The sequence below is a fragment of the Pezoporus occidentalis genome, unplaced genomic scaffold (assembly GCF_034315485.1).
Source record: "Pezoporus occidentalis ecotype Australia unplaced genomic scaffold, CSIRO_AGI_Poc_V1 ctg15, whole genome shotgun sequence".
NCBI classification, from domain to species: Eukaryota; Metazoa; Chordata; class Aves; order Psittaciformes; family Psittacidae; genus Pezoporus; species Pezoporus occidentalis.
The window spans coordinates 2555398-2578080 of NW_026913316.1; the positions used below are offsets into that span (position 1 = coordinate 2555398).

At 43.5% G+C, this 22683-nt stretch overlaps 1 protein-coding gene across 2 annotated transcripts; it reads right to left on the reverse strand.

Moving 5' to 3' along the window:
• Positions 1 to 14491: 14491 nt before the first annotated feature.
• On the reverse strand, positions 14492 to 22661 carry CCT5 (chaperonin containing TCP1 subunit 5). 2 transcript variants are annotated; one of them, XM_062610830.1, is made up of 11 exons: positions 22466 to 22661; positions 21746 to 21806; positions 21486 to 21650; positions 20793 to 20991; positions 19846 to 20038; positions 18754 to 18903; positions 18324 to 18443; positions 17750 to 17935; positions 16625 to 16762; positions 16073 to 16253; positions 14492 to 14779 (listed from the first exon to the last, which is right to left on the reverse strand). In XM_062610830.1, exons 1-11 carry the CDS (start codon positions 22568 to 22570, stop codon positions 14652 to 14654), a joined length of 1626 nt encoding a protein of 541 aa, XP_062466814.1. In that variant the 5' UTR covers positions 22571 to 22661; the 3' UTR covers positions 14492 to 14651. The 2 variants fall into 2 exon arrangements, with proteins under 2 accessions (XP_062466814.1, XP_062466815.1); XM_062610831.1 differs by lacking the exon at positions 22466 to 22661 and adding an exon at positions 22302 to 22367.
• Between the last annotated feature and the right edge of the window lie 22 nt (positions 22662 to 22683).

The following is a 22683-nucleotide window of genomic DNA, read 5'->3' on the forward strand; positions in this document are numbered from 1 at the left end:
GTGATGGTGATACGAGCAGGGTAACAATGGAGCTAGCACAGCAGCGCGCACAGTGGCAGACCTGCCCCGAGCCAAGCCCTCAGCCTGGTCTCCTTTCCTCAGCGGCTTAACCATAACTGCAGCTGGATTTCTTAAATCAGTGAATAAACAGACCTGTTGAAGCCCCCCCAGGGGGTCTGAAAACAGATCTGCTTGTCCCCATCACCCCCGCAGCAGCTGCTCGGAGAGACTGAATGGAACGGAGCTGCGTGCAAACATGCTGGCCCTTCGCACACACAGCCACTGGTGCAGGAGGGCTGGCCGGGTGCCCCGCACTGTAAAGGGTAACATTTCAGCTAAGGCAGGCACTAGGATCTGGTGTCATACCCAAAGAGGCATCAGGTGGCTCCAAAGGGGAGGGAAAGACCCAGTACTTCACTCCTCTCCAGGGTGGAACGAAGAGATAAATTGGGTAATTACAGAGCTCGCCAGACTATGTGAATTCTGGCAGCAGCATCTGTGGTCCAAGAAGTGTGAATCCAGGCACTAGCGCCTAGTGCAGCATACTGCATGCACAGGATAGGGGCATGGATCCAATGGCTTTTGGTAGGACACATGGCCTGTTTCTGGATTCCCCAGTGGACCTCACTACAGATTCTGCTCCCTGTTTTGTGTGTACACCCCTGAATAGTCATGGTCAGCAGCAGCCTGGGGATTGTGATACAAACAAGAACCTTCAGAGTGTATGGAAGGTATTTGCCAGCACTTTGGTATTGCAGGGGCAGGGTGATGAGTTGAGACTGGATCCATTAATTGGACATATCCTTTAGTCATAGCACTCCTTACACATAGGAAGTGTTGGTAAGAAAAAGTGGAAATGAATGCTCTTTGCTACAAAGATGGGAAATCGCAGGCAGAGATGAGTCATCTCAGAATTAAAATGTTGATTATTGAAGAGAACACTTAAGCAAATTATCTGGGCTAACCACAGGTCAGCAATGCCCCCAGCACATAGACCATATTGTGCTGCTGGCTAGACTCAAGACAGAAAGGGGAGAGTAGGACCAGGGTGGATAGCAGGGCCAATGTAATTTCCTCCTATATGAAGATTAATGAAAGTCACTCAACTGGACTGGCTGACTCAGTGAGCAAAGGCACGGCAGAGGTCCAGCCTTTAGGACCTCTCCAGTTGGGCTTTTGGTGTAATTTCTAGAAGCGTGGAGCATATAATCTTCTTTCTACCTTGTTGACTGGCATTATGTCACTTCCATCCCTTCCCACTTAAACATTGTAAGATATCATTAGTGGGACTGTGACTGAAGATTTTTAGGAAGGGCAGCAAAGGAATAATTCTCCATATTCCCCAGAGTTCCTTTGTAACCTTGTTTCCTGAGCAAGACTGCATGCTGACCATTGCGTGTGACCCTTCCGTCTCTGCACACAGATGCCAGGTCTGTAGCCAGGAGACTGTAGAGGGACCCAGAAATGAGTGGGGGAAAGCATCTCAGGGAATGTGATAAAGCAAATGCAAGACAGCATAGTGCCTGTGCCTCCCTCCACCAACACTGCTTATTCTTGAGTTTTGACTTTCACTTCAAAGACAAAGCAGGCAGGACCTTTGATAAAAAAAAACCACAAAATATGACCTGTTGTGAACAACTGTCCTTCTGAGCACAGGGATGGAAAGAGATGATGGAATTTGTTGCCTTTCATTCTTACTCGCGTAGGAACATTTTGGCAACAACTGCAACCCAGCTGATGTGTTCTAGAGCTGCTTGTAGCTGAGAAGCCATGAGAAGTCATAAAAACCCACATTGTCATGCCAAAGGACAAAGAGCTACAGGATTGAAACTGTCTGGATCAGAAGACATGTGGTTCCTGACTGGGAAACATGCAATGGCTCATGGAGTTTCAGCTGTTAGCCTGAGTGGAGATGCATGAACTGGAGGGAAATGCTTTAGATAAGAGATCAAAGGTGTTTGATCTCTGCCTTGGTGTTTCCCACATCCTGTAGCTTGGGTTGCACAGTATCTTGCTACTATAATTTTAGTTCTTGTGTTGTGCTGGGCTATCTGTGTCAGTGCTGACCACAAGAAGAGAACTGACCACTACTAAATCCCGCAACGATTCTCCAGTATCCTTGGCTTCCCTACTTACAGTCTGTTCAAGGTCTGACAGCCAGCCGTGCCAGCCAATAGTCCAGGCTTGTCCATATACAGTCCTGCCTGTTGCTGTGGGTGTGTTTGTTGTTTTCCCCTGGGCTGACAGGCAGCTGAGCATGTTTATAAGCCCTGTGTCATGGCCCAGATTTGTGCAGGAGAGGGAGGAAGGGGGATTTGGCCTGGCCCAGTGTGGTGACAGAAGGTGGTCACAGTTGTCATACAGACTAATTGCACTTCTAACCCTTCTTTGCTGTTTACAAGCTGCACCCCACTGAGGACACATGTCTCTGGCTGGCTCCTGTATCTCAGAGTTAAATCACGAGGCTCCTGCTCTCGCTTTAGGCCCTGATAGCCACCTTCTGTGTGCTAACTCGGAATGCAGCTTCCACCTGAGCTTTGCTGGCAGGTTTCTTAGCAGAGAGTGAGAAAGTATTCATATCTTAAGTGGTATAACAGTCTGTTATTTAGTTTGTATCTGATATCTAGCTATTTAGAGCTGGCTTCAGGAAAAACAGCCCTGTTGCCATGATTGCTGCTGAGATGTCTGCAAACAACCACTTGGAACAGGCAGATCTGAGTCCCCTTGCTTTGTCCCCAGAGCTACTCTGCACCTGGCTCACCTGGTTATTTTCCCTCCTTCAGCTCCTGAGGAGCTTTGAGGGGTCTTCTTTGTGTGATACTATTTCTTTTCTCTCCCTTGCTTGCTTTTCGTCCATCTTTCTCACTCCTCCAGCCCTGCTTCTGTATCACTTGTCCATCCACTAAATTTCACTTTTATGGGGGTCGTCCTGCTGCCGAAGAGTTATCCCTTGATACAAAACCTTGGAAGGCTTTGCTCTCTCAAGAAGCAATAAAGGGTGCTTAGTGTACAACCTGATGGCTCCTTTCACTGGGCTGGGAGAGGTGCTACTCTCACTCGTGACTTATTTGAATCACTGGTGATGTGGGGAGCTGTAGCAAGAAGAGGCATGCACTTGTGTCCTCAGGTTATACCCATACTGCTCACAGTACTTCAGAGAAGATTGCAGCACCTTTACCCTACCAGGACTGTTTATTGTTCATCTAGAAACATAAGTAAGCACTTCCAAGAAGAGCAGCTGCTGTTTGGGTGCTTCTGGTAGCAGGGTAGGAGTGGACTTCAGCAGGCAGGTTGGGTGGCTTCTATTCCCAGTGCTGGAGAGGGTTAGGGCAGAGGGACTCTGGGCCTCCTGGTGACTCTCTGCTTGTCTTTGAAGATAACCATTGCCAACCTCTGTTTGAGTTTACTGTTGCTGGGCTACCCCAGGAACTGCTTAACTGGTTGGTCTCTTCTGTACTGCTCCATAATGGAAATCTGAGGATTAAGTGAGAGCCACAATAGGCAGCCCCTGAGAAGCCTGCCACCCTCCCACTGGTTCCTGACTGCATAAGGGCATGTCAGGAATTGGATAGGGTTGGCAGAGATCTGGCTGTAACAGGATGCTCCTGTCCTTTTCTTCTGTCACTGCGGGAGAGAGATGAGTTTATGGCATATGGTATGTGGCACTGGCCAAAGGAATGGGGGGGGGGGGGGGGGGGGTAACTGGCCACAACCAAGGATAGCTTTGGTTCAATGGGTGGAAGCTTCACTGATGGGAAGTCTGGACACAGGGCAAAGGGGCAAAGTCCTGAGCTGTAAGTTAGGTCACCCAGTAAGCTGGGAGCAGTATTCATTAATCCTGACTTCATGTCTCCTTAACCAGTAAGGCATATCACTGTTCTCTCAGAGTTAGACACAGAATTGGAAGACTTGATCCTGAGTTCCCATTTTCCTTTCCACCCCTTCTTACCATTAGCTCGTACACCTTGGACTTCAGCTTAGGACTGTGTTCCTTGAAACAAGAGCCTTGACTTCCTTCCACCTTTTCTTCAGTTTACTGTACCCTGGACTCCTTGCTCTGCCTGCATTGTGGTTGCCATCACTTTCCCATTGTGCATGCCAATACCCCCTGTCTCCAGAGGTCAGAACCAATATTTCTCATTTTACTCTCACTACTATGTGATTTCAGCCAACATATAAAGGATTTTAATAGGTCTTTCTGTGTTTCAGTCCAGCAACAGACTTGTAGCCCTCCTCAGAGCTCGTCAGTAAGAGACCTGGAATTAGTCTCTTCTCATAAAGGACTATAATGAGTCTCACAGCTCTGGAAGACAATTCCTGTAGTCCCTAAACAGGACTTACATACAGCTTGATCAATTCTACATCAGATCCCCCTTTGGGAGTCTCTGGGATGGCCATATTTTCCACCCTGAAACATTATCAGTTAGTTGGGGCACAGCGGGAGCTGCATGGGGGGATCTCCAGGTAGTTACAGACCTCCCCTCTGAGGCTCTTGTGGCGATTAGCCAAACACTTTATTGTGAAGGTGGCTAGGAGTTCAGTTAGAGTTGGCCCACCGTCTCAGATCAGCCTATTGCCTCATCTATACGTCTGAATAGCTGAGGAGTTCCTGACCACCAGGGGAGTTAATGATGTAAGTATGCTAGATGTAGGTACAACCGGCCCTGCCACTCAGCTGCACAACAACTCTAGAACAAACCTGAGTTTCACACTTGCAACTTAAATTCCGTATCTCTTGCCACAGACTAAATCACTACAGAAGAAATGGCATGAACGTTTAAGTTGATGTCATTCAAAGACATTAACAATTTGCTGTTGTTGCAATTATTTTTGCTGGGCTGGTTGGCTGATAATTCCTGAAGTCTAACAAAGATACCTATCTGCACAACCCCACACAGTATTTGCACGCAAGTGAAGTATCTTGCGTATTGTTGCTGCTGGCGTAACATTCCCAATGAAAGAAAGGCACCAAAACCAGTACCTCTCTGTTTAGTCAAAACGATTTCCTCTGAGCAGCTCCAGTAGCTCCTTTCTGCATCACTTAATGACTTGTTTCTCTAGCCTTGATTAAAATAGACCAGTCTACAGTCATGCAGTTTGGATCTTATACCAGCAATGTTAAGTGCACACCTCACCACTATCCATATAGGTGCTAAATTTCTAATATTGGAGAAGGCAGGGGCAATAATGTCTGCATGGATCCAGGTCCTGTTTCCTGTATGTCTGTTTTTTGGCACAGCTACTCATTTTGCCAAGCTCTGATATAGATTTTGCTGCTCTTCAGTGACTCTTGGGACTGTTCAGCTTGCTAGAGGAGGATGGCTGGATAGCATCCACATGTTAGAATTATTCAGAGGCAAGTAGCATATCAGAACCAATGCTCAGGTTGGATTAAGTTGGATTTCACAACCCTCCTTATAAACTTTCTTGTTCTTAGGGTCTGAGACAATGGCATGGGGAAATTGCTATTCTCCTGTAGATAATCCTAATCAGATGATGGTAAAGAAAAAGAAAGGGGAATGGGAAAATCTTTGCTAGAAGTGAGGAACCTTTCTTTACTAAGAGCAAAGCCAAACCATTTGCAAGGCAGGCTAACTTTAGGATGGATAGTGTTCAGCTCGCTTTTCTGGCTTTTCCCTTTACTCCAGGGTTTCATGGGATGCTGGCAGCAATTTCCATGCTGCTTCACAAAGCTGTTGCTTTGCAAATCTCCCTCATTAGCCTTCATTGTCTTGTGATTTGAACATGTATTTACTTTAGTGGTAAATCTGCTCACTGTTTCATAGCCAAATCACTTTGTTTAATTAGGAACCAAGGGCTACAACCTGTCAGCCTGCAGAAAAGGGAAGAGGTCACGTAGACACACACTGCTTAGATTAAAACTCACTTTTTGATATAGCTTGTCAGGTAAGGACTAACACACCAGTCAAGTCTGGGCAGTCACTAAGGAAAATAATTTCTTGCCTGAATCCTGGGGCTGAAAAGAAGCATTTAAAACCAGAGAAACAGCCAGTACGTGTCTTGAGACAGACTTCAAGGTCTCACAGCTGAGGTATTTGTTGGATTGTCTTCACATCCCCACATTTTCTTTCCTTGTAGTGCTGTTGATAGGCTAATGATTAGGGAATAGCTATGAATACTTCCTGAGAAAGGGCTGTATAGCCTTCTTAAACCCAGTTTTTCAGGCCTGCAGCTTTGCTGTGAGAGTCATTTATGTTAGTACACAGCGAACACAAATGTACACATATTACCACATATGTTGGTAAGATGTACACAGGATAAATTCAACCTGCCTGGGTTAGGGGTTAAATTGGCAGCACATAAACTGGGATACATGTAAATGATTTCTTGCACATCTTTCCTGTATCCCTCTTCCACGATGGAGAAGAGCCTATGTACGCATTGCTAAAAGTCACTGAGGTCCTGTCGTCCACAGGAATCCCAGTACATAGACCAGAAGCCAACAGGACCAGGTCTCTGATTTGTACAGTCAGAACACCAGAGCTGCTGAATTACCTTCTCTGTGTACTCTGCAAGACCTCTGCTCTCTCATCTGTGCCACTACTTAAACCCTCATAGGAGCTAGCCCGTCTTCCTTTAATGACCTGGAGCAGAGCCTACAGCTCAGGCTTGGAGGTAGGTATTACAATCCCACACTGGTGTGCAAAGGTCCTCTCCCTATTCTGCCTTATGTTCAGAGCGAAGCAGGAATATGTTTTATGTTTTTTGCAGTACCTTAAAGGGACAGATACCTTAAAGGGACAGTATGACAGGGATTCTCATTACCACATCTTAGTGCCTCAAATGCTTGCACTGCTGTGTTGCGGCGGCTGAAGCTTCCAGTGCTGGAAGCACGCCAAGGATTCAAACACTCATACCCACTAACTGCTGCATCTGGAATCAAGATTTGGTAACACGACCTGTTTTCCACCAGCTCCAGAGTGCTCTTTCCAGACCTAAGTTTCATCTTCTCCCATGCTTAGTTTCAGCCAAGAAATGAAACCACTTTTAAGCATTCACTGAACTTTGTTGGCCTTTAGCTTCTGAACTTCTACTCAAAAGCAATAATAGTGCTCAGTTTTGAAAAGGACACATCTCTGATTATGTTCTCTGCTATTCCTAAACAAGGCACAGCTGGAGGGTGCATACATCTTGTATTAGCAAAAGAAGAAATTGCTGCAAACTTTCTTTGTCAAAAGAGACACGACTGTGCTGATCTGTCCATCTCCTAGGCATCCGCATGGTCTCAGCACGAACGAGTAAGAAAGAGAGCCTGACCCAGATCCTGAGGAGTCAGAAATGGAGCTCCCATAGGATCTGTAGCAGTAGCTTTTCTTAGAGAGTGAGTCAACATAGCTGAAAAGCGAGGCAGAGCAACAAGTATTAAAAGGATGTGCCATTGTAAACTTGTGCCAAAGTTATTCAGCCAAGGATGGATTTTCAGTCATTTCAGTCACTCCTGCTTCCCCAGCACTTGCCACACATCACCTTCTGATCCTCTGAGCTCATCCCCAGTCACTAGCACTTGCACTCATTTAACCTTAACTATTAGTGTTAATAATAGTTAAAGGCAGAGCTGGAAACTTGCCTTTCCCAGCCTTTGGCCTTCTTCCAATTACAAGAGATGTGTTAATGAGAAGACTTCTTATCTAACTGTCTAGTCAAGGCACTTGCAAAATGCCAGCCAGCACAGTAGCTGGATGTGAAAAGCAGGAAACCAGCTAATGTCAGCTCAGACCAAGACTCAGATTAAAACAGCAGCAGAGAGTGGGTCGAATTGACAACCATCTGGGCAAGTACATCAAAAGGTGGTTCAAGGCTCCTTGGAGAAGCTTTACGTTCACTGGAAAACCCAGCTGAGTGTGAGGACCATCACCTCCCGACGGTGGGTTAAGGGGACACATACCTGGCAGCAGAGGAGTTGGTGGTGTACACGTGGGAGAAAGGTCAGGAGATGGCAGAGAGCTTTTCACTTGCGAGCTGGATGAAGGGAATGGTCAGTGAGTGATGAATATGAGCAGCTGGTAGAGAAGTTCACCATGAGACATCCAGTTAGAGAGCAGGAACTCAGCAGTTTTAATGTTGGACAGGCTTTTTACGATGCTCTGGGAACTAGGTGCCATAAGGCTCATAAATCAAATCAGCTTCTTGAAACCGAGACAGCATGAGGCTGAGCCCTGAGATCAGAGCAGCTGAGGTGACATTAGATAGTCCCCTCTGTCCATGGGCTGTGTTAGTGCCAGCAGGGAAATCACTGCCTCCTGATCTGGAGAGAAAAAATAAAGGGCATCTTTGAGGAATCAGCTCGACTACTTATGAGGTTTAGGGAAATGAACGGTTTTCTTTGCACAGGGTAAGGAAAGCACTATACTGTTTCAGAAATCACAAAATATTTAAGTTCAAATGAGACTTTTAAATATTTGAGTTCTATTTATTTTTCTTCTAAGAACAAACCACTACAAATTAAATGTGAATTCAAGAAAATATTTTCAAGACTCTTCATATAATATTGAAAATATAAAAAGATTTTGAGGAAAAGCAATGCTGCTTCAGTGGCAGCTCAGTAAATTGTAAAGAGTTAAAGCCTCTTTGCTTATTGAAGTGGTACAATATTAATTCAAATATAAAACAATTGTATTTGCTTTTTTTCCAGAAATTAGTGTATGGAGAGAATGCACTGTTCCTGTAACCAGGAAAAGAGGTACATTTAAAGACCTCTTTAAAAGTCTAAGGCAGCTTCCTAATTTTAATAGCTACCTTATGAGAATCAGAAAAAACATGTCAGTTCACCAGTGTTAGCCAGTTATTTGTTGTTCTTTAAACCAGATGGTTTTATCTACAACACAAAGTATGAGAAGCTTGCATAGTCATGCTTAGTATATGTCGTATTATGCTAGTCATACTTAGATAGTATGATTATTCAGCATAATCATACTTAGATAGTAAGTATGATTACTCAGCATAGTCATACTTAGATAGTATAATTACTCAGCATAGTCAGATAATAAGAATGCCTGTACCACATCAGACCAAAGGGCTAATACAATCCAATATCCCACCTCTTAAAACAATAAATATAAGAACACTGATAATTCCTCAAAGACCCTTTCCAGCTTTCAGCAGGTTTTGGCTTAAGGGGAGCCTGCAGAGAGATGGAAACATTAGATTTAGCAATCCTTGATAGTTTTTCCCCCTGTGGATTCTGAGAGCTAAACTACACACTGGAGTTCAGGGAAGGGAATATATAGTCCTTGGCAGCACAGACAGTTGGTGCAAAGAAGGACGAAAGAAATCTCCCTTGGTTTGTATTGAGGCAGAGAAGTGAAGCTCCAGTCGAGTAGAATGGGAATCCCTGAGACACAGTACAGGTGAGTAGACAAGTGCAGCACCTTCATTCACTCATAGCATTTTGAAGTTCCTTGTTGCTGCTGTTCCTTTGGCCATTGCATTGGGATACTTTGAAGATGAAGCTGGTGCAGTCATGATCTTTTCCTCATGGCAGAAAACACTGTGCTCTATTATGGGCCCTAACGCAAACAGAAAAAGCATTAGAATCCACACTGAGCATTTATAATCCTGTGCTGCTCAGCTGCTCGACTTTTCTGAGAGGGAGAGAGGGATTATGGTAGTACCCCATCCCACAGAGCTGATGCCTTCAGCAATCCTTGATAACATTACTCACATCTGTTTTCCTAATTCTAATGTCTTATTCTTCTTTCCCTGACTGAAGTCCCAGCTGTCCACCATTCACTGTAAGCAAGTGAACAGATTTTGCTGATTTCTTTGAGGTTCCTCAGCTTTCCTTTGCTCACTCCACCTTTGCTTGCACAGCCCTTTTTGCTCGTACAGTGCAGGGTAGCTGTCTCCCCACTGCCCATCCCAAAGAGTTGAGTCTCCTCTAATGGCTTTCTGAGGTGTTCTTTTCAGACTTCTGGCCACTGTTCTCTTCCAGAGATCCTTGACATCGCTGTACCCAAGCAAGAAAAGCAGAGCAGGTCCAGCCACAGTGACCTGGGTCAGTGAATTGTCAAGATGACTTAGGCAAGGCTAAGGACAAGCCAGGAAGTCAAACCATCATTGGTACCAGCAAGGCACAGGCATAACTGAAACATAGTTCACGCAAGAAGCAAGGGCATGGGCCTGAGCTTAAACGCAGCTGTGGAGCAAAAGTTTATTCTGCTGGGATTCTCCCAGCTCTTTCTCAGCCCCACTTCTTCCAGCAGTGTGATTCCAGATGACACAGATGTGCCATGCCAGAGCTGGCCTTGAGTGAAAGTAGCCAAACCTCTGGTGGGGAGCAAGAGGAGAGCACTCACGGCCCTGGCAGCAGTGTCCCATGTTCGGTAAGCACCCAGGCACCAGAAAGCTGCTAGAGACCTGTTTCTTTCAGTGCCCATGCTACTGCCATTCAGCACTGCAGGGCAGGAGCATCACCATAACACAGTTACTGGTCCCAGGGAGGAATCTCACAAGGATGTGGATCCTACTCCACGTACACCAGGCCTGTATCACAGGGTCCACATCTTACAGAGAATGTACTAAAGCTCTAGCCCGGAGTCATTTGAGTTCAGCAAACTCTCTCTTGTATCACAGAGATGAGTTGTTTACAAAGCAAACACTGTCAGTCCATTTAATTGGCTCTTTAACATGGTGAGAAATGTTCCCTGGCAGAAAGTTCCTGGGAAACCCTCCAAGAAGTGAAATGGAGACGCACTTGTATGCTAGGAGGACAAACAAGGCTACTCTTCCAGACCCAAACCTCACAACTGAACCATCCCTCCTTGGATGGTGGTAGGAGTCCAGAGGGTGTAATAATGATCCCTATGGCCAATATAACAGTAATTGTTACAGTGCAAGGGACAGTCATGCCATTCTGCCACAGAGGAGAGCAGCTCCCATGGCACCCTCTTTTCTGTACAGCCTTTGCATAAGGACATACAGCCTGGCAGGACCTGGAGCCAGTCAGCATAGCTTAGGTAGGTCTGGGTCTAGATATCCTAATATCCAGGTGTCTTGATATTACAGAGGGAGTTTGCAGACCTGTGTGTTAGGGAGACTGCTTGACTTGCTGCACTTCAGACCCTGTCTGTGGCTGTCTGTAAGCTTATCAGATCAGCTTGTTCAGACAGGAACTGCTTGCATTAGGAGGCAGCTTTTCCCATGCAGAACACAATCAGAAAAGACCAAACATCAGGTTCTTGTCTCTTAGAGTGTCAGTTTGTAGAGAAACCAGAATGTTGTTTCACAACTCTGTTTAACACTATTCCTGACAAAAATCTGCTCAGACCTGAATCACTGTGGCACACCCAAAGCCAGAGCCCAGCCCCAGGTGCATGGCCCGGGGGCTGCTGTGGGGCTGGTGTGACCCCGAGAGCTGGAGAGGAATCTGCGTGCTCTGCTCCTGGCAGCCTTGCTTGTGTGCCTGAGAAGATGAGCGCTGAGTCAGCATGGAGGTGCGAAAGACTGGAGAAGGAAAGGAGCCCAGAGAAAGAGAGGAGGCTGGGAAAAGCTGGCTGGTAACAGGGGAACTAGAACTAGCAGGACAAGGTAGGGCTAGGGTAAGGGTCCCAGGAAGATGTGAAAACCTGGATTTGAGGGCACAAGAAACTAGGTGAAGCAACCAAACCTTTGAGGGGGATCCGGAAGGATTCAGGTCTTGCTGTTGACATACTTGTGCCATGTCGGGGGTGCTGGGAAAGTCCTGCCTGGGTGCTCCATTTTGCCCTGGTTTCAGCCTGCTACAGCAGCGGCAGGCGTGTGTTGCCCTCCAGTGGTGAACGTCACCTTCCCTGGTGTAACGGAGCGGCACTTGACGGGACTGAGGGGGCCTGCACCCCTCAGCCCCACACACGCAATGGGGCTTGCTTTTACTTCCTGATGGTTACAAACACCCTATGCTTAATTTGAGTATCAGTGCTTGTCTCCAAAATCGAACTGTTATTTACAACTTTTGCTCTATTCTATTTGACTGGAGGCAGCCCACAACAGAAAAGCAAAATACCCGTATTCTCACTGTTCCTTCAAAGCACAAATTCAAGTACTTACTGCTTGAAAGTGTACCAGTTTGAGCTGCACTGGTTTCACGAATTTGGTTTAATATGTGCACAATGTGATTAAAAGTTGTTCGCCTTCCAATTGCCTCCATGCACCAATTATCAGTGCTAGCACTACACATTCGTAATATTGAAGACCAGAAGTACAAACCTCTAAAAGGACTTTCTTTTGTACAATTGTTTCAAAGTTCCATCACCAAACTTCAGAGTTCCCATTTTAAGATCTGACTGAACAGTAAAACCATGTTTATTTACAGAGCACAAAACCTTTATTTTCGTAAGTCATATCAGCAAAACCACAGGATTTCACCAGTTTTGAAGTAAATTGTCCTGAGTTCCAAGAGGCTTCTGAACTAGGCAGGGGTTTACCATCAAAACTTGCCCTTAGAAGAAAAGGCAACCCCAAAGGCAACACACCACCTTCTAATTCTGAGCAGGTCTCAGCTCACACATCCTTGCGTAACTACCAGCCCATCACACTGAAGATGTGTCCACTGTTAATGGGCCAAAGCTCCAGTGCTGCATACCAACTCCATGCACCACCCGCAGAGCAAGACGACAGGCTTTCCCCTCTGCCTGCCCACTGCAGCAGTGCCTGCACAGAACCCTCCCTCTCATCTCCTCCATCCTCCTGGTGGGGACATTCAGCAGCAGTGCAGGGTTATGGCATTCCCCGATGCAGACAGGACAGGTGTACTGTCTCTGCCTGGGATGAAGCCAGTTTTCTTCACAGTAGGTAGTAGGGTGCTATGCCTTAGATTTGTGACCAAAACAATGCTGAAAACAAAGCTCAGTCACACAGCATCAGGGCTTACCCTGCTTCACGCTCCATCCCCACCCCCCAAGAAGCAGGCTGGGGGCGCGCAGCAGGTTGGTAGGGGACACAACCCAGTACTAACCAAAGCAATAGCCCCTGCCACATAGCACCCTGCTCACCTCTAACGGTTTGGGGGAAGAAGAGGGGAAAAAGGCTCAGCATTTTGGGATTTGTCTTCTCAAGTAACCATTACTTGTGACAGAATCCTGCTTCCTGGGGATGACTGAACACCTGCCTGTCCATGGGAAGTGGTGAATGAATTCCTTGTTTTACTTTGCTTGTATGCGTAACAGTCTTTACCTCAACCCATCAGTTGTCTCACTTCCACCCTTCTGATTCTCTCCCCTATCCCCTGTGGGAAAGCAAGTGAGGAGCTGTGCTGCCAGCAGGGCTTTAACCACAACAGGGAACAGGAGCTGAAGGGAAAAACTAGTGAAATGAGTAAAATGTAACTCTTTCCTCACTTCCTATCATATGGACAACTTCACTATGAGGTGGAAGAGGTACGTTAGTACAACTGAATGACCCTCTTGAATTCTAGCTACACCCCCTTCTCTATTTGTATTACTGGAGAGATAGCTGTATGTGAGCCAGTGTGCTTTTAGACTCACAGTTACAATCACAAATCGACATCGAATGCCAGACTTCAGCAGCAGTAAACCTAATTTAATTGGGGTGGTCTACAGCAGTACCTGTAAATTACGCTGATTTAGGAAAAGGCAAAAGAGTAACAACGGAACAGCCAGTGTACTCATTTTCTAACAATGAAAATATAGCTGGTTATAATGAAGTCCTGGAACACACCCATGATAAAAGTCAAATTTGTTATTTCTAAGCTTCTTTCTGTATCAACACTCATTGAAGGATTTTGTTTGACTCAAGTGATGCACCATCACAGCACACAATTATCAGAACAAGACCTGCTAGCTAAACATTTCCTCTGTACTACTAAGCTCTGAAACTTCAAAATGAAGCACATGTAACATACCAACTGAGCACAACTTGTGTTATTTTCAATAGTTCCCTAGCTTTTGAAATCTGCAGAAAGATTTGCTCATCAGTTCTGGTCTATCACTTTTTTCTTGCTACCAGTTTCACAAGCAAGGCACCTTACTAGTAAATTTTACTCTACCATTCTAAGATAATACCTGGGACATACCAAGTAAGTGCACTTATCTGTAGTAGAACAGACAGAAGTTTTGGATAAAACCCCACTTGCGTGAATGGGTTTAGCCCTGAAAAAAACGCTTGCACATAGATGAGGAACAGGGTACTACAACAGAAAAAACAGAAGCAACTAGAAGCATGAAATACAGCTCCCTTAACTCTGCAGACTGAAACTTCACTCTTGATCTATTTAATGTATGAGAATAACTGGAGGCTACAATAAACTTCTGCTTGCTTCACTGACAATGAGAATTTACATTCTCATCTAAAAATGAGAATCTGTGGGCTTTGCATACAAGCAGCTAATGGAGTTACCTGCAGAAGCAATGAAAAAGGACCCATGGAATTTTATTACAGCATTATCAATGTTTGTTTCCTATACATTCAAGAAGTGTTTTCTATGAATATTCACACCTGTGTAAGAAAATATGCAATGATACTTCTGAAACAAGTCTTGAAACCACCAGTGCTCAATTGTGTTTTATTTCCAACAATTAGCCATTACAGTATCTGAAAGAAAAAGTATCCAAAATAAATAGCTGAAGATGAAGCATCAGAATACTACCGTCTTCGCTACTGTGGTGGCCCCCTTAATGTTTTGTGCTTTTCAGCCTTTACTCTTCAGACTCTCCAGGCCTACGGATATCATCAATCTTCAGAATCATTCTAACGACCTGAGTTGCCAGAGAAATCTGCTGTTTCTTGCCAATCAAGGTTTCTATAACATGCTGCTGCTTCATATCTGCAAAAAAAGAAGCAGAAGAACTAGATGCTCTCCTGAAAACTAGACACAACATTTAATCTGAGGTAGTAATTTCAATGTAATTGTAAAAACCATTTTAAAATTACTGCTCTTGGACAACATAGTCGAGAAACAATTTGCACAAATTGGAGTTTTATGTCTGGGATCTTACCAAACATTTTGGACCATGAAGATGCAAAATCTTAACTTCTTGGCACCACCAAGAGCTTGGCCCCATTCTCTTTACATCCTCCCTTCAGATACTTAGACTCATTAACCAGATTACCCCTGAGCCTTCTTTTCTCCAGGCTGAACAGGCCTGACTTCCTCAGCCTTTCTTCGAACAAGAAACTCTCCAGACCCTTAATCATTCTAGCAGCCCTTTGATGGACCCTCTGCAGTAACACCATGCCTCTCTTCAACTGGGGAGCCCAGAACTGGACACAGTATTCCAGGTGATGCCTCACCAGAACAGAGTAGAGAGGGAAAATAACCTGCTCCAACCTGCTGGCAGCACTCCTAATGCAGCCCAGGATACCATTAGCCTTCTTGGTTAACTGCTGGCTTGTGGACAACTCATTGTTCACCAAGACCCCCAGGTCCCTCTCCTCAGAGCTACTTTGCAGCACACTAGCCCCCAGCCTGTACTGGCGCATGGGGTTATTCCTCCCCAGGGGCAGGACCCTGACTTTGCTGAACTTTGTTAGGTTTCTCTCTGCCCAACTCTCCAGCCTGTCTATATCCCTCTGAGTGACAGCACAGCACTCTGGGATATCAACTGTTTCTCCCAGTTTTGTATTGCCAGCAAATCTGTTGAGAAGGCAGTCTATCTCTTCATCCAAGTCACTGATGATTAAGATAAACAATACTGGACCCAGTATTGACCCTTGGGGAACACTGCTAGTTACAGGCTTCCAACTAGACTCTGCTGCTGATCACAACCCTCTGAGCTCTGCCATTCAGCCAGTTTCACCTCTCTGTCCATCCAGCCTGCACTTCCTGAGCTTGCCTGTGAGGATGCCATGGGAAGACCTGTACCACCTGGTGGCTGAATGATGAGTTGCCACAAAATAAAGGTTTTCAAGCAATTAAGGTATTTTCTACCTAGTAGACATGCATGTATCTGTCCACCTGCATTCCCACTTATTTTGACAAGGGGCAAGAGTTCATAACTGAAGTGACATATATGTTAAAAAAACCCTGCCAAAACCATAAAGCAAAGGAACACCCCAAGACACTTTGTGAGAAAGAAAACCCCATTGTGCTCCTCCTTCTCCACACTGCAGTTCTTACCATTTGTTCCTTTCTGCAAGCAATCAATGCCGAGGGCAGGGTTGTTTTCTTTCACTTGCCTAGCCCGCACTTCGGTCATTGTCTGTATTGGATTCATACCACTGTTCTCAGACAGTGCCATAGGAATTACCTCTAGGGCATCTGCAAAAGCTCTCATAGCATACTGTTCCAAAGATGGGCACTAGGGGAAAAGAAACTTAAGTTCATACAGCTATTATGAACAAAAATGTTAGCAAAAGCTGATTTTCACATTAGCTACGAAATATGCGATGTGCAGATTTTCTTGGAAATAGTATCAACTGAATGAATACCTACTACTTGCAAATTAAAAGCATTTTAAACTGCTGTTATCATAAAAGAAAAAAAATACTGGGAATGACATTTTACAGAAGAGAAGGAAAACTTTCAGCACTGGTTATCAACGAATGTCAGAAAGTTCTATAACATACATTGTGGAAGCTCTTTGAAGGTTTTTCTTGAATCTCTTAAAACAAACCCAATCCTTATTTTCCCTTCATAAATTAAAGAAAGTTGCAACTATTTCTTTCTTACCTTATCTGCTGCTTCACTGACTGCCAAGGCACAAGAAATTTCAGCTGCACCACCACCATATACAATACGATTATCACGAACAAGATTCCGAATGACACACAATGCGTCATGGAGAGATCGCTTTGCTTCTTCAATGATCTGCAATTATAAACCAGCATGTATTTTACAACATACACAGGTGAAGGCTATGAAGATGCATTTCCTAACACAGAAATGGAAACTGCAAATAAATTTTAGGATCTTTTAATGGCTCTAATGCAGCTACATTAACGCTATTTCCCAACATAAAATGTTAAGACATTCAGTGGCAGAGCAGGAATTAAAAACCCCCAACACCTTCTCAGTGTTACTTGTAAAATACGTAAATTCAAGCAACAAAAACTTGTACAACAAGGTTTTCAATGTTGCCTATTTCCAAAATGTAAAACACATAAATTTAAATGCCAACATTATTTTCAGACTGCAATCTGTGTCAACTCCCAGCTTCAACAGATGCAGGAAGATTTAACAAGTTATGCTAACCTTTAAAGCTGCATTTTTCTTTCTTTAAGAACTCTTCAGACTAGAGGTTATGTTCTTTTCTTCGTAAGGTTTTCACCTGGAGTAGGACTTGACTTAAACTAAATGTAATTTAACACTAACACTACAACAAAGAACCAGTTTAAATATGTCAGCATTTAAAGTGGTCTCATTCAGGAGGTGTGGGGGGGGTGGGGGTATGCTGGTTTGGGCTTTTTAAATTTTTTTACTGGTTTAAATCAGAGATTACATGCCAAATTTATAATAAAACCCAATCTTCTAAAAACGGTGGTATGCCTTTACCCATAAAAGTGACACCCCCCCATGAGAAAAAAGAAATTAGACCATCCACAGGTAAAATTACTTCTCTATGAACTATATGATCTAATAGTGAGAAACAAAGTTTTCATTCAAAAACTTAGTATGTGAATCTAACAAGTGATTTCTAACACATATTCATCACTGCCTACAACCCCCCTCCCCTTCTATTTATCCACACTGCAACGAAAACTTAGAGAAATACAAGAAGAGTTAACATGGTTTTGAAAGAAACTACACATTCTGCAATGTATGTATAAAACACTTGTAACAAACCAAGCATCTCACCATTTTATTTCCTCCTCTAATGAAAATGGTCACAGCTCTGGAATTCTGACACTGTTCAATGACAAGCATTCTGTCCTTGGTTGTTCCAAAGGAGATCTCTCGGACAACACCCGCAAAACCCAGTTTCTCTGCTGTGAGTTCACAGAAGCGAGGAACAATGCGGCCTCCAGTTGCAATGGCGATTAACTGAAGTTAAAGAACCATCAATTATTTTGAGAAGACTTTTCAATTGCCTTTTTCATAACAAACTAGTGGGAGAGACTGTCAAATGCCTAATCCAAAAGGTTATCTTCCCATCACTTCAAAGTATTGCAGGTAATGTCTTGTTTCTGCAAAGAGCAAGACTAAAAGCAGAAACATTCCTAGCCAATATGCATACACTCCCACTATAAATCATAATCCCATTCAGTGTAGCTTCTTCCCACAGATTCCCTACAGTTTTTTTCCAATACCTACCCATACACGTAATTACACAGTTCTACCCAGAAAGCCCAAACTTTTAACTGGCACAGCATGATACTTAAGAAATGTTTGAGAACTGGTACAGAGCTGAATTGTAGAATATTTTACTTACTTCTATTTCAGCTCCACCAACCCAACGAACAGCAGGCAGCTCATTCTGGAGCAGCAAGTGATTTGCCTCATCATCAAAACCCCACTGGCAAATAGCAAGGTTTGCACCGGTGTCTTTTATCTGAAAGCAACATACAACATCAATCTCCTGATCAGAACTAACAGAGTAAAGAAAAACAATCTCTTCATGATTTTAATTCTCCTCATTTTCTCAAAATAAGTCAAAAAAAAGAACTATTTGGCATACACAGAGTTCAAAGTTAATTTCAAACTAGTGTGGTGTCTTTCTTATGTCACCTTAACTTTTATTATTATTGTTTGGATGTTGCCTCCTATCAGGATTATTAGCTCATTTCCAGAAATACAACACTGCACTATGCTATTTTGTGTAAGAGTCATGGAAAATGTAGAAAACAGAGGAACAATCTTACTTGTTTCACCATCTCTTCAAACTTCTCCTTTTCATATTTCTGCAGTGCCTTGTAATCTTCCACAGATGTGACATCAAGCTTATGCTTGGTTTTAGGCTTAGGTGGTTCAAATGGACAAGTAAGGATTGCAATTTTAGCATCTTTAAGCTCCTGTAAAATTAAAAAAAATCCCAAAATGGAATAACAAAAAAAGAAAAGTTGAGTTTTGACCTCAGTAACACCTCTGTCTTGTATCTGCAAAACATACAGACGTATAAAAACACAGGGATAAGAGGAAACTCAAGGATCATTTGACTTACTCTAAATTGAAACTAACTATACGTAAATAATTCTTTCAGAAGCCGCTAACCCATCTAGAGCAAATTCCACGGCTTAGACACTGTTTAAGCCCATAACCATCTCTACCACTAATGTCTTTTTATCATTAAAAAAATACAAATTGAAAAAATCCTCTGTGAAACTATTATTTGCCCAATCCACTGTGACTACTAGAAGTACTACATACTCATCTTCACAGCCACCTTTTATGCACGACTGATATTATGTATCATCCTTTTTCTAGGATAAACAGTATCAACTACTAGAAAAATATTTTAGAATAGTCAAAATTTAAAATTGCATCCTTCGTTCTTGAAGTATGTTGCAAAAAGACTTGGGAGACCTTACCTACACCAAATATAATAGAAGGAGAGCTTCCTGTTCCAAACAGGACAATGTGGCAAAGCTTAAGAAGCTTCATAAAGCTTAAGAAGCATTTCTTGATACCAAGTTGCATTAAGCATCTCAAGCACATTACACATTATGGATGATTATTTCTGCTTCAAAATAGAACTATGCACCTGTCCTCACTTGGCCATACAGTGATCGGTCCTGCCATCATTTCTCAAGACTGCTCTAAAATTCTACCTTGGTCTCTTCCAACACAAAGAATGTAATGCTCCTCTCCCCTTCCTCTGTCGATATATGGTTGAAAAAACAAGCCAAACTGCAGCACTGTTTAAATACTTAAGAAATGCTAGGACAGCATTTGAAGTGAGCTAGACAATCCTATTTGATGATTACAGATAAGACGCAAACAGGGGTATCACTTACTTTAGGCATCTGTGGATGACTGAAATCTTTATCCACAATCACTCCTTTAACCAACTGTGTATCTTCCAGTCTACCACCCACTTTGCCTTGTACTTTGATCAGCTCAAAATCAACATCTTTACGTTCCATATCTGCTACTGTTAGTACAGCATTTACAGCAATTTCTGCCATTTGTCTGTGACAGCGGTTAACTCTAGGTTTAAAAAAAAACCATAAAGTTGCATTATGTTTCCACAGTTTGGAAGAAAAAAGCTACTCTATCAATACTGAACAGAAAAACTATCACTATAGCTAACAACTTTTGTACAGAACAGAGGGTCCTCCTTGTTTGTTCATAGAAATAAAGGTGCTAAATACGGCAGAAAACAGAACACACAACATGATTTGTCTAAGTAGTCTTTGTGGGCATAGTCTCAAAATACATATTTGAAAGCAAGGAGAATTTGTTAAGAAACATTCAAGTCACAGAAAACACTAAAATACCATTAAAAAGACAGCTCTGCAAAGCACTTACAATGTCTGAATTTATATACACTTAGAACCTATAATGAAATATGCGGTTATAGAACAATCTAACAAACTTTTTTTTTTTAACATTAGGAAAAAAACCAAAACCAACCTTTGAAATGTAACACACAATTATTTTTAAGAGGTCTGCATTACTCTTGGAATTTGCTATGATGAAGAAATCTGAAGTTATCAGGTTAGAATTAAATTAATTTTGCACTCTTTAACCTCAAAGAACTGTCCCTTTAGAGAAAAAGCACATTTTTTTTATCCTGAGCCATAAGTCCATTGGGAAATTAGCCAAAATCAAACATAAAAAAAGCCTTTGGCAGCCACTCCAATAATGCAAACAATTTAATAAACCGTCAAACCACCAGGGTTTCACCTTTCAAGCATTTATAATGAAACTGATACATTTTTCTGAAGTTTGTGTGACTTACACTTTAGAGCCTAAGGTTGTCTTTGCTGTCTGGATCAGCGGTTCAGTGTTCTGTGGATCAACCGTAAAGCTGTCACTGATTTTGTCTAGATGCTCAATGGCAATGCGAGCTGCCTGCTCGTAACCATCTGCTATTCTGATGGGGTGAATACCACGATCCAGCAATTGCTCAGCCTGTTCCAATAAGGCTCCAGCCAGAACTATAAAACAAAATTTTATAATAACGTTTACTCTTCCACAGGTCACAGCATCAGCTTTAATACATTATCAAAAGATTAAAGAGTACACCTTCTAATTTTTACTGTAGTATTTTAACAGTTCAAGCTTTCCTGAATGACAAAATAACCATAAACAACCCTGGACTTGCTATGCTTAAAAAGAAAACTGCATGCTCTTAGACCAAAAAGCCACATGGCCACCACAGGACAAGTAGAAGGTTATTGAAGAAAACCATGAAGAAAAAATTCTGAAAGTACAAAGAGGACTCTCAACACCAACTTAAAATGTAACCACAAAAGTCTTTCTTATCACAAGGCTTCTAATACAAGAACTGACAAGAATACTGAAATAGTAAATACTCTAACAACGTGCTAAAGAAAAGCTACTGTTACTTCACATAAAATTTCTTAAAATAACTAAATAAGCTTGATGTTAAAGCTGGAAAAGCTAACTTAAATTTAAAACCTTGTCTTACCAACAACTCCAGTGGTTCCATCCCCAATCTCATCATCTTGAGACTTAGACAGCTCCACCATAAGTTTGGCTATCTGGTGGTCCACATCCATCATATTCAGGATGGTAGCACCATCATTTGTCACAGTCACCTCACCATCTTTATCCACCATCATTTTATCCAAGCCTAAAAATATATTCACAGCATGAAAGAAAACATAGAAAATGCACAAAAAGGAAAAAAAAAAATTAATGAAAAGGAAGCATTAAAGTTATTATTACCATTGGGACCAAGGGATGTTCTCAGAGTACTTGCTACAGCCTTTGCTGCCATTATGTGAGACTATAAAACAAAGGAAAAATTAAGTCACTATTATGCATCCCAAAATCATAGTATTAAGCTAAGAAAAACATAGGAATAAGCTGCTAACTCGAATTTTGTAATTTAACTGACATAAGTTAATTACGACTGAAAAAGAAGTCAATATATATGTATTGCTTTTACATCAAAAACATTTTCTGTGCTTTTTCTTGCACATGCACCGCTATAGCTTGCCAAAGCAGAGGACACGACAGCCCCGAAGCTTAAAAAGGCGAAACAACAGAAGAAAGCAACGCAAGCTTCAGAGAGAGAAAAAAAGCGGGATCTAAAGGAGGAGGCTGCGAGGAGCCTCCCTGCCAGCCGCGCCCAGAAGGCGCTGGGAGGGGCGCGCCGAAACTACAGGGAAAAGGACTCCGCAGCCACGGAGACCTCATACACCTCATGCCGCGGGTGGTGGATTCACAGAGCCGGGGGGGATGCCTTCTCTGCCCCTGTCCCCATCCGTCCCTCCCTCACCTGCAGGCCCACGTGCGCCTGACACGAGACAGAAGAGTCGCACCGCCTCGCCCCACCGAGCTCCATCCTCCCGCTGAGGCCTAACGGCGCCCGTTCCCCGCCCCTAACGGCAGCATGGCGCGGCGCCCAGTGAGGACCCGCGGACGGATCAGCGGCCCGCTCACCTTAAGCGCCTCGAGCCCCATAAGGCGCGTCTTCCGCTCCTGATCCTTGAGGATGAGGAAGGGGCGCCCATACTCATCAAACGCCAAAGTCCCCATGGCCGACATGGCTGCAACTCCTCCTGCTGCTCCCACACACCGGGCGAGCACGAGCCGGATGCCGCCACGCCGTGACGCAGCACGCTCACCCGCACGCTACTCCGCGCATGCGCGGCCAGTAG